Here is a 16,025-nt window from a genome sequence, read left to right on the forward strand (position 1 = left end):
TCATATTTCCTGTAGTGCTTTGTGCAGTTTAATTTAGAGACCTATAAAATACAATCAATGTTAATTAAATGACAACTTAATTTCAATATAAATTTGTCTATTAATGTAATAGACAAGGTCATTACATTATTTCAATTTTCTTTGTCAAATTAATTCGTAGTATGTTACACAAGAATGAATAAAATACTTGATAGCAGTTATTGACATGTGGAAAATAGGTTTCAACATAAACATTAATTATTTGTCTTTACTTTTCAAAGCATTAATGACTTTCAAGATCAAATGTATTACTTTAGAATCCTTCGAGTACTATGTCATGCTTCCCATTCCATCGAAGAGTGAAGAAATAGAAACCAAAAATAGTTGAAAATGGCATCTTCTTTTAGTAGCTATTCCATGTTATTAGTTTCTCTTGCATTGGTATTTATGTTCATTAGTCCCTCATCTGCTGAAAAACACACTAAGCTCAGCAACATATGTTCTAAAACTACCGATCATCGTTGGTGCATGAGGCTTATGAAATCCGATTCGCGTAGTGAATATGCTAATAATCATGACTTTACTGAGGTTGCGATTGACTTAGCATGCTCCAAAGCTAGAGATATTCATAGAGATCTTAATTCACTGTATGATAGAACACGTAACGCTAGAAAGAAGGGTCAATATAACTCATGTTCCAAAAACTATCATGGTGCCATCAAAAACCTCAAACAAATCAAGAAACTCTTCAAGGATGGTCGCTATAAGCGCATAGCAGTTCTAGTGAATGACGCAGTGGAAGAAGCTCGTGACTGCAAAAATCAATTAGAGAGATCAACAAGTGACTCGTCCCATCTCAAGAGGAGGACTAAAGAATTTGAACTTCTTTGTGATGTAGTTAAGATTTCTTCTAAATTTTTGTCCCACGATTCATAAACTTTTGTATGCTTACCAAGGTAGTAAAAAACATTAATTTTAGTCGTTTTTACTTGGATGAATGATAGTGATTTTTTTTTTTTTTTTATAGTGTTTCAAAATGCATTTATCTAGTGAGATCAACTCAATGTAAGTTGTCTAACTAATAACAATTACAGAATAAAATTTCCAATTCAATCTTTGCTCTAATGACCATTCTATGTGATTCTTCCAAATTCCTCTTGTATCTAATTCTTTGTTATTTGGGTTTCAATATTTGTCCCAAATTTTTTGTATGCTGATGCCATTCCTTTATCTTTCCAATTTTCATTTAAAAAAAAAAAAAACTTTTCCTTCTTTTTTTTTTTTTCCTTTTCTTTTCCTTCTTAAATTCATCATCAAATCTACAATCCAAACACAATCTTAGTACTTTCACAGGTGCACTTTTATGGTAATTTATTATGTAAAATTCAAATTTCTTCTTGATTTTTGCGATAACAGTTTTGAGAGAATTTTAAAAAATGAAATGTAAAGATATTAATAGTGTAATAGTCAATAAATAGAATTTACACATTCAAAGTGAAAACCGTGCTAAAAAGAAAAGAAAATTGAAAATTGAAAACTAAACTTATAAAACATATTTTAAATTGAATGAGTCCTCTTCGTAAATTAATAGATTGGATACATTTCAAAATATTGAGTGTTTTCAAATTAATAAACATAAGCCAAGGATGATATTTCATGTCACTCTACAACATACGATGACAAACAATTCATCGTGTAATCTTGATGGTTTCACTCAAAAAAAATTAAAATAAAATTTTAAAATAAAAATAACACTAATATTATGTTTAGATATTGAATTTATATATATATATATATATATAATGGAAAAGGAAATGAATTATATTTGATAAAAAATTTACTCATAAAAAATGAATATGTATGTAAGTAATTTTATTTCTTTTTTATTTTTCCATCGTTTAACAAATCCAAGACACAAACCTGTATAAGTTTTAGAATGGAGTAAATGCGAGCTTAATCTACTAAATGAAAGTGTTCTAGATCAAATTTTCTTTTTGTTGTTGTTTAGCTAAGATTTTTTTAGTTGACTTTTCTGAGTTTAGAATTTTTTAATTTGGGACTAAAAACTTCATTTGAGTTTTTTTTTTTTTTGACTTTTATAAAAGAAAAAATGAAATGATTATTATTTAAACTTGGAAAACATCATGAATTCAAAACCATTTCTCAAAATCGAGGCCCAAAAGCTTGCCAATTGTGCAAAACAACACTCAATCCCTTAAAAACATAACATGCATGCTTTATCTTGACTTCAAAGTTTCCAAAACATGATTAAATGAGGTGTCTAGCTCAAAAACATGTTGAATTCTTAGAACAAGGTCAAAATAAGGACATGCAAGAGGAAATTCTTTGAATTCAACTACAAAATCATAAGAATTATGCATGCATGCAAGATATGGCTCAATTTTATCAATTCTAACTCAATCCTTGTATCATCCAATTTAATTCTCTAGAGTATGTTTTCTTAAGTTTTGGGCTTGGTAGTGCAATCTGAAAATTTCAGAATTCAATACCTCCGCTCGAGCGACAGATCCTGTGCTCAAGCGACCACCTTTGTTTTTGCACCCCCGCTCGAGTGACAAAAAGTTGGCTCAAGTGTAAAATACATACTCCCAGAAGTTTACATATTTTGCAGATCGCTCGAACAACAAGAGTTGCGCTCGAGCGAGGACTTGAGTCTCATGCTCGAGTGACCATAGAGCATGCATCGAGTGGAAAAATCACACAACCAGTACTTTTGCAGAGTTTACAGACAGCTCGAGTGACCGAAGTTGCACTCGAGCGACCACTCTTGAACCTTCACTTAAGCGAAGGAAGTTGCGCTCGAGCGGGGACCCTATTTTCAGCAAATTTTCCTAAGTGTTGAACAGCATAATTTGACATCCTCATTGCATCTTAGGCATTTCTAGGCCATGATTAAGACATAATAATGAGGGTAAAACGTAAAAACACACTAAGAACAAAATGTAATGAGTTAAGTATATTCCGAGCGTGTGTTTCAAATGTGTATTTGTTATATGTTTATGTAGGTCATGCGCCGTAAACCGTTTGATTAGTCTACTCTGTCTGCCTACACCCGGAGCCATCTGTGAGTAACAACTTAGTAAAGCTATGTTCAACTTTATTTATTTTCTGTATGATGAAATAAGATATGTTTTCTGAAATGTTATGTTCTGTATAATGAACGATTGTCTAATTTCTCACATGATTGTCCAATTTCTCACATGTTATTTATTTTCTATGATATCTGTTAGCTGTTACCCGATAACAGAGGTTCTATCATGGAACTTAATATGTCTGCAATCTGTTACCCGTACCGGAGGTTCCATTATGGAGCTCAGCATATCTGTTATTTGTTACCCGGATCCGGAGGTTCTTTTATGGAACTGGTTACTCATAACCACCATATATTCTGCATCTGTTCTATATATGTTCTATTAGCGCTAATGGATGTACTACGTATGATTAAGCATAAACTTTGATTTATGTTTATGATTCGAACAAGAATATGAATATGAACATGATTCTGTTTCTGAATTTGAATTCTAATTTTTGAATCTGGTATGGACATCATTCATTAAAACCCTTTACTTTGTTATTATTTACTAGGCTCCCGCTCACTATTTATATTATGTATGTAGGTAAGCAAGCACATGACCAGGCCTAAGTTGCTGCCTGAAAAGTTTTGGGGTCAGCTAACCATCGTGCCTCTCAGAGAGGTTTTCATGTATAGAAGTCGAATTTTGTGGACCATGTCAAGAGTTATTTTGTGTATCATGTTAAGAACGTTTATGTTTTGTTTATCTGTATACTGGGTAAGTCCCTTTTGATGACACTTGCACGATGTTGCAAGACTTATATAGACATGACATCTTCTGTGTATATTTTATAAGATTTCAAATTTTTGTCCCATGTATGTCTACACAGCTCTATGGACTATGTATATTTTGTATATTTGCTTCCGCAGCCCCTAATTATATGTTATTCTATTAAGAGGCCTTTGGTAATCTAAGGATTACTGGCCGGTTACGACGCTAAATCTATAGGGGCCGGTTTGGGTCGTGACACCTCCGCACCCTCCCTCGTTTCTTAGCTTTTTATTGTTTTGAGAGTCATTTTAACCGAGTGTTGTTTAGGATTGAGAAAGAGGTCACTCCATGCTTAATGGTTTAATTTCTTTGGAGGTTTATTACCAATGGCATGACCTCTCTCTCATACCCAAAACAACTTCTTGTTTGACACTCCTCTCTATTTAGTGGACCTAATGCTCATTTTTGGACTAAAATGACTAATGAATGGAAAGGTAATTAAAAGAGCCAATAAAATGGCTTAAAATGAAGCAAGATAATAAAATGGTTTGGGTTCAATCAAATGTTGAATGAACCCATTGAGTCTTGAGTCGTTTCATACTTGTTAGTGATGAAAAATATCATGATAGGGAGAAGGTTCATGAGTCTTTAATTGTGCATTTATTGAAATTGTAGCCCTTAGTTCATAAGCCATCACGCAATGAATTGCACTGATTGATGGCTTGCAAATCGAGCCTACCTCTCCTTTGAGCTGTTTGATGATAAGGAGAGGTAGGGTGGACAGACATCCCCTGAGAATGCTCTGTTTGCATTCTATTTGTTTTCTGTTACAGCAAGGAAAAACCAAAATTAGTGCCGGCAGGCCACTATTAGTGGGCGGCCGTCCACCACTTCTGGCTTGCTAGCCACCTTTTTTAACCAAGCAGCATCACTTCCTTCACAGAGCAGAGCAGGGGCTGAGGTGTAAGAAATAGTGCAGAGGCATTCTCGGGGAAGCAAATCATGTGCATACATAAGCCCTTCTCTTGTTTCTCGGGTCCCGTTGACTTGTGGACTTGTAATACGAAATTAGTTAGTTAAAGTAGCTATTTAATTCATGTTGTAATTAAATAGTTAGAGTAGCTTGTTAATTCATGTTGTAATTAATTAGGTAAAGTAGCTAGTTAAGTTCCATCTTTTAATTAATTAGTTAGATTAATTAGTTTTGTGTTTTAATTATTTAATTAGCTAGAATAGTTAGTTAAATTCGGTGTTGTAATAATTAGTTAAGTAGCTTAGCTAATTCATTCTTTCGGACCCTCCTACGTGAGAGCAAATATGTAATAATGTGTATGTTTTCTAACCCTACGTCTTTCTCCCTTTTATTTATTCGCTTATGATGGTTAGCTTAGAACATCATGTTTCGTTTAGCATTTTTCATGATTTGCATCCATGTGTCTTGCACGTATAAAGTTTGACTCATCATTCTAACAAGCATTATCGTTTAAATACTTTTTTGAAAACGTGTTTAAAATTGCATGTTATCAAATTGATTCATATGCCACGCTAGTAACCAGACTTCTAATTGCATATTGCATGCGTTGCATTAGGCATATTTCATTAGTTAGGATCATACATTTTTCTAACTATTTTCTCTCCTTTGGCTCACCTCAGGAATTGGGGTAAGCTTTATTACTTTAGCATATTGCATAAGTGTGATTGTTACCATCTCAAGCATGATTACCATGAGGCTAAGTGCTTAAGTGATATATCTGTCTGATGCCTATGGATAAAGGTTAATTCCTTAAATTGGCATAATTTGAGTAATGTACATATGAGATCACTTTTTCAAGTGGTATACGTTCAAACCTCTTTTCAAAACAAATATGAAATCAGAGTGTTCTAATTTTTGCAAATTAGTCTATACTTGTGTGCGTCACATGGTAAAATAATCATAATAATCATAATAAGAGCATATAATGTAAATAAGAATCACATCATGATTAGTAGAGGCCGATCTTTGATCAGGCGAGTGGGGTGCTCAATTCATGACCTTCTCCTCTCGTACCTAAGTTCCCAAGTCGAGGCACTTTGGTGATGACGAATAAGTGGCATTTGGCACGAGTCTCGGGTTTTCTAAATTTTTCAAAAATATTTAGGTGGTGACTCTATATCTAGCAAAGTAGTCTATTTTTGGCATTTTGATTCAAAATCGATATTCCAAAAGAATTGCCAGATTTGGACTCATTTGTGTTTATCTATTTCACATTGCACTTGTGGAATCAGATTCAAAACCACGGGAGTTCGAACTATAGGACTAGTCGTATCCGAAAGGAGCCTGAAAAGTCAAGCTACATATATCCGCTGCTCACCCCTATTGCTAATGATGTGAAATTGAGAGGCTGAACCGTGGTGTCATGTACCTAGTTTTTTTTTTTTTTTTTCGCATGATGTCTTGTGCTTAGTTCAACGAAAAAAAATAAGAAGTTAATTACATAGAAAATTCTAGGATTTTACATTTTTTTAAATTTTAAATTCCAGATTTTCAATTTCGATAAATTAAATCCCATCATTTCACCCTGTATTTTAATATGGTCCTTCTGTCCATCTTCGTCATATTGAACTAATAGAAATCTGGACAAAATTTTGGATTTAAACTCACATGTTCAAACACTTGTATCTCCCTCGTCTCAACTCTGTTTCGCCTCATTTTCACGTCGTTGGATTCACTACATGGCCTAGTTTTCATTTTGTCCCTCATGCGCCTTGTTTCACTTTTTTTTACTCCAAAAGTTAGCCAAAAATAATTTTTTTTCTCTTTTTGGGCAAAATTTTCATATTCAAACCTACATGTTCAAGTACTTACATCTCTCTCGTTATAATTCCGTTTTGCCTCATTTTCGTGTTGTTAGATTCACCTCATGGCATAGTTTTTATTCTACCCCTTATATGCCTTGTTTCACATCTTTTTGTATGCCAACAGAGCTTTGAAATTTGGCCTTTTTTTTTTTTTCTTCTCTCTTTAGGCAAAAATTCCAAATTCAAACTCACATGTTCAAGCACTTGTATCTTTTTCATTGTAACTCCGTTTCGCCTCATTTTTGCATCATTGAATTCATCTCATGGCCTAGTTTTCATTCCATCCTTTATACTCTTGTTTCACCTTTTTTTGCATACCGTTGGAGCTCCGAAAATTGGCCAAAAATAAGATTTTTCTTATTTTCCCCCCATCTATTTTCTATCTCTATACTTCTTCTTTCCTCCATCATTTCCACAATTATTCTCTCTTTTCCTCTTCCTTCATGGCCCTTCCACCGAGCTTATGATGGCCACCGAACCTCCGCCGGTGATAGCGCCGTCGAGTATGAAGGTATATGACTTATAAGAAGGGGAATAAATGTAAGGGTGGGGGAAGGGCCATGAAAGAAGAGGAAAAAAGAGAATAATTATGTAAAGGGATGAGGAAAAAAGAAGTATAGATATAGAAGATAGTGGAAAAATCAAGAGAGAGAGAGAGAGAGAGAATTATTATTTTCGACCAATTTTTAAAATTTCAACTACAAGCAAAAAGAGTTAAAACAAGGCATATGAGGGATGAAATGAAAATTAGGCCATAATATGAATCCAATGATGCAAAAATGAGGCGAAACAGAATTATGACGAGCGAGATACAAGTATTTGAACATGTGAGTTTGAATTTGAAAATTTTGTCCAAAGAGAAAAAAAATCTTATTTTTGACAAACTTTCTGAGCTTTGACGGCACACAAAAAGATATGGAACAAGGCATATGAGAGATGGAATGAAAAATAGGGCATGAGCTGAATCTAACGATAAAAATGAGGTGAAATAGAATTACGACGAAATAGATATAAGTGCTTGAACATATGAGTTTCAATATGAAATTTGTCCTGTTAGTTCAATATAAAGGAGATGGACAGGGCGTCAGATTAAAACACGGGTGAAAGGATAAGGTTTAATTTGTTGAAATTAAAAATTTGAAGTTTAAAATGAAAAAGGCTAGAGTCTGTTTGGTTTAGTTTTAAAATTATGATTTGAGTATAAAGTTGTATTTTAAGTTTTAAGTTTTTGAATCATAACTTGAAAAGAGAAAATTTGTTTAATAATGAGTTTTGAAAATAATTTTAGAATAATTTGTACTGTATTTTTTTTTTTTTTGATTGATTAATGTATAGAATGTGAGAGAAGAGATAAGAGAGAAAAAGTGATTAATTGATTGAATAATAATAATAATAATAATAATAAGTGCAAAGATGAGTTATGAAAGTAATTTTGAATTATATTTTAAAAATACGTTTGGTTAATATATTTTATCAAAATTATGATTTAAAAATAGTGTTAAATTTTGAAAAGTAAACGAAATGGTTCCTAGAGTTTTTTTTTTTTTTTTGTGTACAATTAAAAGAAAAAAAAAACGTGGCATGTGCGGTCCAGATCTGGTTTAAAAGACCCAGAAAACGGATCAAGGAAGTGAAATTCCTCGGAACTATCGGGTGGGCCGACGAGCCCACTGAGTCCGGTTCACTAATAAATCGAAATCGAAATGCTATAATATACACCTCGAATACTGGATTTGAAAACATTATAGAATTCAATTGATTGGAATCGGAAGTCAAAAAAGTTTTTCTGATTGGAAACACCCAGTTCCATTGTAGAAACGAAACCATGAGTCTCTTCGGTCTGGGCAGGTAAGCCAAGAATTTCAATTAATTTTGCAATTATTGATTTGCAGATGGGTTTTTTATGATCATTTTTATATCAGATCTATTGTTCTGGGTTTTGTTTGTTTTGATATGGGTTTGTTTTGTTATTATCACATCTAATTTTTGAGTAATTACTTGTTCTATCTTGCGTGACACTTGAAATTATATATAATTGTTTTTTTTTTTATATTGTGTATGTTTTGGTGATTTGGAATTTAATTCTAAGCTAGTTGGATCTTAGAATGATGGGTTAAAATTCTCAGTCACTATGTTTGTGTTTTGGGCAAACCAGCAATAAATTACAAATTACTAGGGCTTTGTTTGGATAAATGATTTGAGGAGGAATTTCGAGGGAAAGGAAATAGGAAGGAAAGAGTGAATGAAATAAAAGTAAATTTTATTGTCACGTTTCCCTTTCCGAATCTCTCCCTAAATCGTAAATCCAAACACAGCCTTACATGGGGTTGTGTCTGACTTGGCTATATTATTGTCACAGACTGTTTTGCTGCTTAAAACAAAAAAAAAAAACAAAATAATGATGGTAGAGATCCTTACTGAATTACCAAGCTTTTTACTGGCGACGCACATTGGTGTGGTCCTGCATGGGTGCGTGGTCTATATATGCTTATGTATAGTTGGTAAAAAAATTGGTATTTAGTAAGGGTATGTAGCAAAGTTGTTATAAATTTATCATGATAAATTCCTACGACTTTATGTATTATAATTATGCAAATTTAAATTATCTAAACTAGTCTTACAATAATCTCCATGTGTTTCCCAACTCATAAAAAAATAATCTTGATCTGTGTCCTCTTGTGTATTTTTTTTTTTTTTAAAAAAGGTCTTTAATTTTCCGATGTTAAAAATAATAATAATTCCTTAAAATCTATGTAGTACAAAGATGATTAGAACTTTTAAGGGAAAAATTCATCTTGCCTGCTCAAATTATCATACTTGTGTTGTGTCACCTCCCACCTTAAACTATCCATTTGAACAATTACTCCCATAAATTGTTAATGTTAGTTCATTTTATCTCTACTTGTTAACGGGATTAATATTTTTTGTGGCATATCACACGTTGCGATATAAACATGAGTGATTGATGTATTGATTCACTTTGTTCCATAGTAAGGAGACAACTATATGGATATTATGCAACAAAACATAGCCAATTGTTTTTAAATATATTAAACAAAACACAAAATACAACCAAAAATATTAACATGTGTGTTGACAGGTATGATATTCTATCAAAAATGGCGATTTGGAAGTAACTTAAATTATAATAGTGTAATTTATACAAGTCTACCTATATCTTACCACATTTTAGAGCATGTGTTGTACCACTCCATGTACCGGAACGATTCACATTCTAGGTAACATAGCTCTAGATCATAGGAAATTTGTAATATGATATTACCAATATTATAGTTAGTATTATGTAAAATTTTAATGAGTGAAATCTCAAAAGTGACGAAGAAATATCTTCTATAACGAAATATGAAAATTTCGTTAGTAAGTTGCTCAAAATACCGTGATGATATGATAGGATATAAATACACATTAGATAATAAGTTTGAGATTGATGGCACTCAATATGGAAGTTCACATGAAAGATGAGAAAAACAAAGAAGTAGAAGAGAATCTTTAAAGACGAATCCGCCATTGATTTGTAATCTGATATCAATAGATTTGAAGGATATTTTATTATTTTCATAAGAATATCTAGGATACAAAATAATTTTTAGGTTTTTTATTGTAAATCTAACTTGAAGAAAGAAATGCCTTCTCACTTGTGCAATAGTGAATCTGGTTTTCAAAGCTCTCCTTTATAGCATTATTGACCATTCTTACTAATCCAAAGAATGGTAGTCACCCATGTTTTCTTTATGGAAGGAGTACCCTTTTGCTTAAAACGATATGAACATGGACATCTCTTTGTTTAGTTTTGTTTTTGTTCCCCCCCACACCCCCCCCCCCCCCCCCCCCCCCCCCTTCCTATTTGATGAAATGTGATTATGAGTGTATTTGATGAAATATGGATGTGAGAGTGAGTTCATTGCTTTTTCATATGTGCTAGGACATTCACATATTAATTATAGTCAGCAAATTCTTGAGTTCAAATTATTTTTAGTTTTGCATTAAAGTTTGATAATCCTCCTCTTCTATTGATTAGTTACGTTTACACTTTAGTTTGTTTTATTTGCAAATAGGAACCAAAGGACATTTCGCCCGAAAAAAAGTGCACCTTCAGGGAGTAAGGTGGTTCTCTTTATCCAACTTGAATTTTTTGCATTTAGTGTAGTTTTGTTTTTTTTTCCCCTTTGATTTGTTTAATGTGGTACAGCATGAAATTTTCCATCTTGGGAGTTATTCCTTCAGTCATTAAGGTCTTGGGTTGTTACACCACCAATTTGAAACAATTGTGGTACAGCACTATTGTATCAAAAGACTACCGGAATATACAGTGGCATACTGGCATTCTTCCCTTTTCTTTTATACACAGGAATTCTTACTGTGAATTGTAGCATCTGGGTTTCATGCTTCTGTATTGTAGCCTAAACTACACTACTTCATATGCTCATATCTTATTTGCATTATATCCCATTGCAGGGGGCACAGCTAAGACAGCACATTGATGCGACGCTAGGAAGTGGAAACCTAAGAGAAGCAGTAAGACTCCCTCCTGGGGAGGATGCTAATGAATGGCTTGCTGTCAATAGTAATAAACCCTCCTTCCCTCCCTCTTCCCCTTCCTTATTCGCTCGCTCCCTCTTTTTTTATGTGTGTGAGACTATGCAGTATATTATATAAATTGGTTGCCTTAGGGGCTCCTGTTTTCTTTTTCTGGAATTGGAGTGTTGGTATGTGGAGGTTGCGAATGCCCGTATTTATTAATCGATTTCACATGCACAGGGGCTGGTATGATATGGTCCTATCGATGTTTTCACACGTCGTTCTTGATAATGGTTCACTATTTGCTGATACAGGAGGTTATAATATATGTCTCTGTTATGATATATCTGCATTTATTATGTGTGTACATAATTCATGCAAGCCATCTTCTTCACCTCCTCTTCCTTAAAGAAATCCTTCTTTACTAAAACCCTCATTTTTTTTCCTTTCTTTTTTAAACATTAGGTCTCTATATTTTGATGTATGTTGTATGAAAACCAGCTTGTGTTCTTTTTGCATTTACTTCTACACACAGTGTCCTGACATCCACACATTAAGGATTGTATAAGTGTTGGCCACAGGTTCAATATGAGTTTATATATTCCAAATGTATTGAGGGCTTATGGTGCACATGCTGAAGAGTGTCCAGGCACCGCTGGTGTTGGACTCATATGAACATGGTGCATCTTTTACATGCCAATACTCAACTTACTTTCCCAACCACCCTAAACCAAAAAGAAAAAAGAAAAAAAATCATATACTGCAGTAATCTTCTGTCCGAGAATCAATTGAACTGGGGCTGTTTGCTTTTTCAATTTTCAGCTGTGGACTTCTTCAACCAGGTGAATTTGCTTTATGGTACCCTCACAGAGTTCTGCACTCCAGAAAACTGTCCTACAATGACTGCGGGACCCAAGTATGTCTTACTAATCATCATCTGTGTTATTCTAACAAGCATGGACACGGACACGTGACACGACACGGATACGATATGGACACGCCGACACGTTAATTTTCAAAAAATGTAGGACACGACACGTGGGGGACATACAAGAAATATATAATTTTATATATTTATTATATGTTATATATATATGAATGTGTCATTCAAAGATAATAAAAAATGCAATATGACACTAATTCCTATAAATTTATATGATTTTTGTTTTGTTATTGTATCTTAAGTTGTTTTGTTTAAACTTATAATTAGTTTCACATGTGTCTAATCAATAGGCACGTGTGTTTGAATGATTGACACGTGTGTCCTCCAAGTGTCCAAAAAGTATCCGGATCTTTAAAAAAATTTTAAAAATAGGACACGTTTTGAAGAGTGTCAGACACGTGTCCTAAGGGTGTCCAAAGAGTGTCGGTGTCCAATACGGACACGAAACGGATATGTCATCTTTGTAGAAGTGTCCGTGCTTCTTTGGTGTTATTCAACTTTATAGAAATTCAGTTGTCAGATTCCAAAAAAATTGAGTTGTCTATTCAATTACATCAGTTGACGGTATGAACAAGTGCACCTAACACTCTTTATGTTATCAATGTGACTTTCGTACGTTTTTTGTAATTTGTTTCCTTATGTTTTCATATATGGTTACTGTATTTTTATTTTACAAAACACCAAAACCAAACCTCACCTTATAGACCCTATGAGAAAGACTGTAGCCTTTGTTTATACCATTAATATGTCATACAACTTGCATGATTTTTTAGCAATCAATGCTAGTGGAACTCGAATGCTGGCCTTCAAGTGGATTGTGCTTTCAAGTAATTATTGGGCGTGTGCTCTCATGCACACATACTTGACTTAACAAATGTCCAAGTCAAGTACTTAGGGTTAATTATGCAGATCATGCTTCTCCAATCAGCTCTATGCACACGCTCACACATATGATTACTGCAAATAGTCAACATGGGGGTGACATAATACAAAATAATTGACCAATTTCTATTAGCATAAGTTACAGTTTTCTAATGATTTTTTTGTCCCTTTTGCAAAGTATATCTTGTAGTGTATACAATTTTTAAAATATTTATAGACTAAATTGCTTTTTGATCAATTTTGTATGTTTGATTTGCCATGCAATGAGAGATGGATTAATTTTTTAATAATTTATAGATATTATATTTATTTTCTAAATAATATTCTAAGAATAGTGTATTTGAATTTGCACAATGGAGTCTTTGTAGTTTTTTAGCCGATCAATTTTTTTGAAAACTTTTCATTTTAATTTGAGAATGAAGGCTTTTGTTGTCGTGTCATGTCTATTTCTTTTGGGGTAAATTTCTGTCAGTGTGTCTATGTAGCGTTGTATTTGTATCTTGTATCTGTGTCGATGCTTCTTAGTTACAGGCAAAGAAAACTCTATTAGATCCAGGATTGCTTGAATGACTGTCAATGGAATGATTACCAACACAGCATAGTTAGTTTGATAGTTCCTGACTGCATGTAGATAAAACTTTATAGGTACGAGTACAGATGGGCTGATGGGGTACAAATCAAGAAACCGATTGAAGTTTCAGCTCCAAAATATGTTGAATATTTGATGGACTGGATCGAATCTCAATTAGATGATGAATCCATATTTCCTCAAAGGCTTGGTAATAAATGGTTTTGATTTGTTTCCTTATTTATTATTAATCTTTTTTGATAAAAGTCAAAGACAGTGTCTTCTTGAAGAACCTTTGAGTTTAATTTTTGTATTATTGATTATGCTTTTTGCCCGGTTGGGTTTGTTCTGTTCCCTTTAGCTTATGTTTATTCTTTATTCTAAATTTTGTAGGTGCCCCCTTTCCTCCCAACTTCAGAGAAGTTGTGAAAACTATATTCAAACGCCTGTTCCGCGTTTATGCTCATATTTATCACTCTCATTTCCAGAAGATTGTAAGTCTTAAAGAGGAGGCCCATCTAAATACCTGCTTCAAGCATTTCATATTGTTTACCTGTGTAAGTATGCTTCAAGTCTTGAGACTCATTTTATGTGCTTTGTTCGAAATACCTGCTTCAAGTATTTCATATTGTTTACCTGTGCAAGTAGGCTTCAAGTCTTGAGACTCATTTTATGTTCTTTGTTCCCTTCCAAAAACTGGTTTGAGTTTCAATTTAGAAACTGGTTGTGCAGTTTTGCTACCTGTATATGATGATGTTTGTAACTATCATATCCTAATACTGTTTGGAAATTTCACTATACTGTTTTTATGCAGGAATTTGGACTGATTGACAAGAAGGAGCTAGCTCCACTTCAAGAGCTTGTAGAATCCATTGTTGTCCCTTACTAAACCGGTGTGCACTTCCTGATAGAATCAACTATCTAAGGGACACAATAAGCTGACGTAATAATTAAAAAAATTTGATAATTAGTGATTGACTAGAGAGTTTGTCTGAGATGCTTGGTAATTGATATTATTAATCCAGTGTGCAAGTGCTCTATGATTTAAGTATCTATAATCGTTTTCATGCCAAAGTTCTTTCTTCCCATGGATCAGAAAATGAAAAGCAATAAAGCGGTCTTTGTCACCTTAGGCTGTTTGCAAAATGGCAAGAGAGCACAAGCAGCCAAATACAAATCAAACTAAATTTCTACCGATCAAGCCAACTGCTTCACTTGCTGAGCCATGCCGTTAGTAAAAGAACTGAGAGCTCTAGACCCATCCACGATGCTCGTGGAACAGTGAAGGTGGATCCTATGATTAGTATATAGAGTGAAGACAATCTATATTGTGGTATCAGAAACACTTATAAATTTGAAATGAGTTCATGTAATTGTGCCTTTATTTGTGTGGGGAATATATATGTTGTAATATTCAAATCTATCATTCGAGATATAATTGCATTTTAACTTGAGAGTTCCTGTAAACATAGTTTTGGATGGAATTGAGGTTTTATTTATTTATTTTTTATTTTTTTTATATTGTGGAATCTAGGGCCTTTCTTAATCATTGCATTGTTGAGTTTTCATTGACTTGACGATGAAAAACTTGCAATCTAAAAATCTTAAAAACTGTGTACAATTTTTTTTTAGTATTAAGGGTTGGTGGCGGTGCATCTGATGGACTTGTAGAGATCATGTTCTCAGGAAATGATAAAATCGTGTCCTCTTTTAACTAAATGAGACAAACTTATTGAGTTTAGTTGAGCAGGTATTTTTTATTTATTTATTTTTTCCTCCCATTATTTATTTATTTATGTTCTTCGATTTTGTGCCCCTATTGCTTAGGCAGCTTCAGCTGGTGCAAAACAAAGGTAGGCTTGCCAACTCTTGTTGGTGCAAAAGCAATTTAGTAATTTCATTTCATTTATATTATGTTTGAATTTTAAATTTAATAGAGAAAAAAAAAATAGTAAATGAATGAAAATACTTGTGTCCCTATTGATTTTCGTAAGAATAACCAAACAAAAATAATTTTTTTTAGATGGGTCAAAACTCTATTTATTAATTTATTTTTATTTTTTTTGTAATTTTTTTTATAAAAAAATGCTCTAAGAGCATCTTAATAAAAGTTTAAAAGTGTGTAATTATTTAATTATTTTTAGGTATTAATGTACTTTTATTATCTCAATTTTGTCTGCAGCCAAAACAAACATAGCCTAAATTTGTTAATATAGTCATTGTGGCAAACACATACAAATCCACTCAAAAGTCCATGAATACAACACAAAATTTGAATTTAGCCTCTTAAAAACGCTTAAACAAAAAAATTCATAAAAATCACAAAACTAATAAAAATTACATTACGTTTGAGATCTGTTTAACTTGTGCAAATATAAATTAAAACCATTATAATTGCAAAATAAATGATTGTAATTCTAAATTTGAATTTAATAAAGCTTCTATAATTCTTTAGAGATCAATCAAGGAA

At 33.0% G+C, this 16,025-nt stretch overlaps 2 protein-coding genes across 4 annotated transcripts; both read left to right on the forward strand.

The window, feature by feature from the left end:
• Positions 1-369: 369 nt before the first annotated feature.
• LOC145805291 (pectinesterase inhibitor-like) lies at positions 370-915 on the forward strand. Its single transcript, XM_082900407.1, has one exon. It carries the CDS (start codon positions 370-372, stop codon positions 913-915), a length of 546 nt encoding a protein of 181 aa, XP_082756533.1.
• Positions 916-8,206: 7,291 nt separating this feature from the next.
• Positions 8,207-15,022, forward strand: LOC114301667 (MOB kinase activator-like 1A). Of its 3 annotated transcripts, none has more exons than XM_082901897.1 (7): positions 8,207-8,471; positions 10,700-10,748; positions 11,100-11,208; positions 11,985-12,078; positions 13,633-13,766; positions 13,949-14,112; positions 14,370-15,022. In XM_082901897.1, the coding sequence occupies exons 1-7, from the start codon at positions 8,449-8,451 to the stop codon at positions 14,442-14,444; spliced, it is 648 nt and encodes a 215-aa protein (XP_082758023.1). In that variant the 5' UTR covers positions 8,207-8,448; the 3' UTR covers positions 14,445-15,022. The 3 variants fall into 3 exon arrangements, with proteins under 3 accessions (XP_082758023.1, XP_082758024.1, XP_082758025.1); XM_082901899.1 differs by having other exon boundaries at positions 8,376-8,471; positions 10,680-10,748; positions 11,403-12,078; XM_082901898.1 differs by lacking the exon at positions 10,700-10,748 and having other exon boundaries at positions 8,334-8,471; positions 11,403-12,078.
• Positions 15,023-16,025: the final 1,003 nt, after the last annotated feature.

The sequence above is a fragment of the Camellia sinensis genome, chromosome 13 (assembly GCF_055761805.1).
Source record: "Camellia sinensis isolate YWXY chromosome 13, ASM5576180v1, whole genome shotgun sequence".
NCBI classification, from domain to species: Eukaryota; Viridiplantae; Streptophyta; class Magnoliopsida; order Ericales; family Theaceae; genus Camellia; species Camellia sinensis.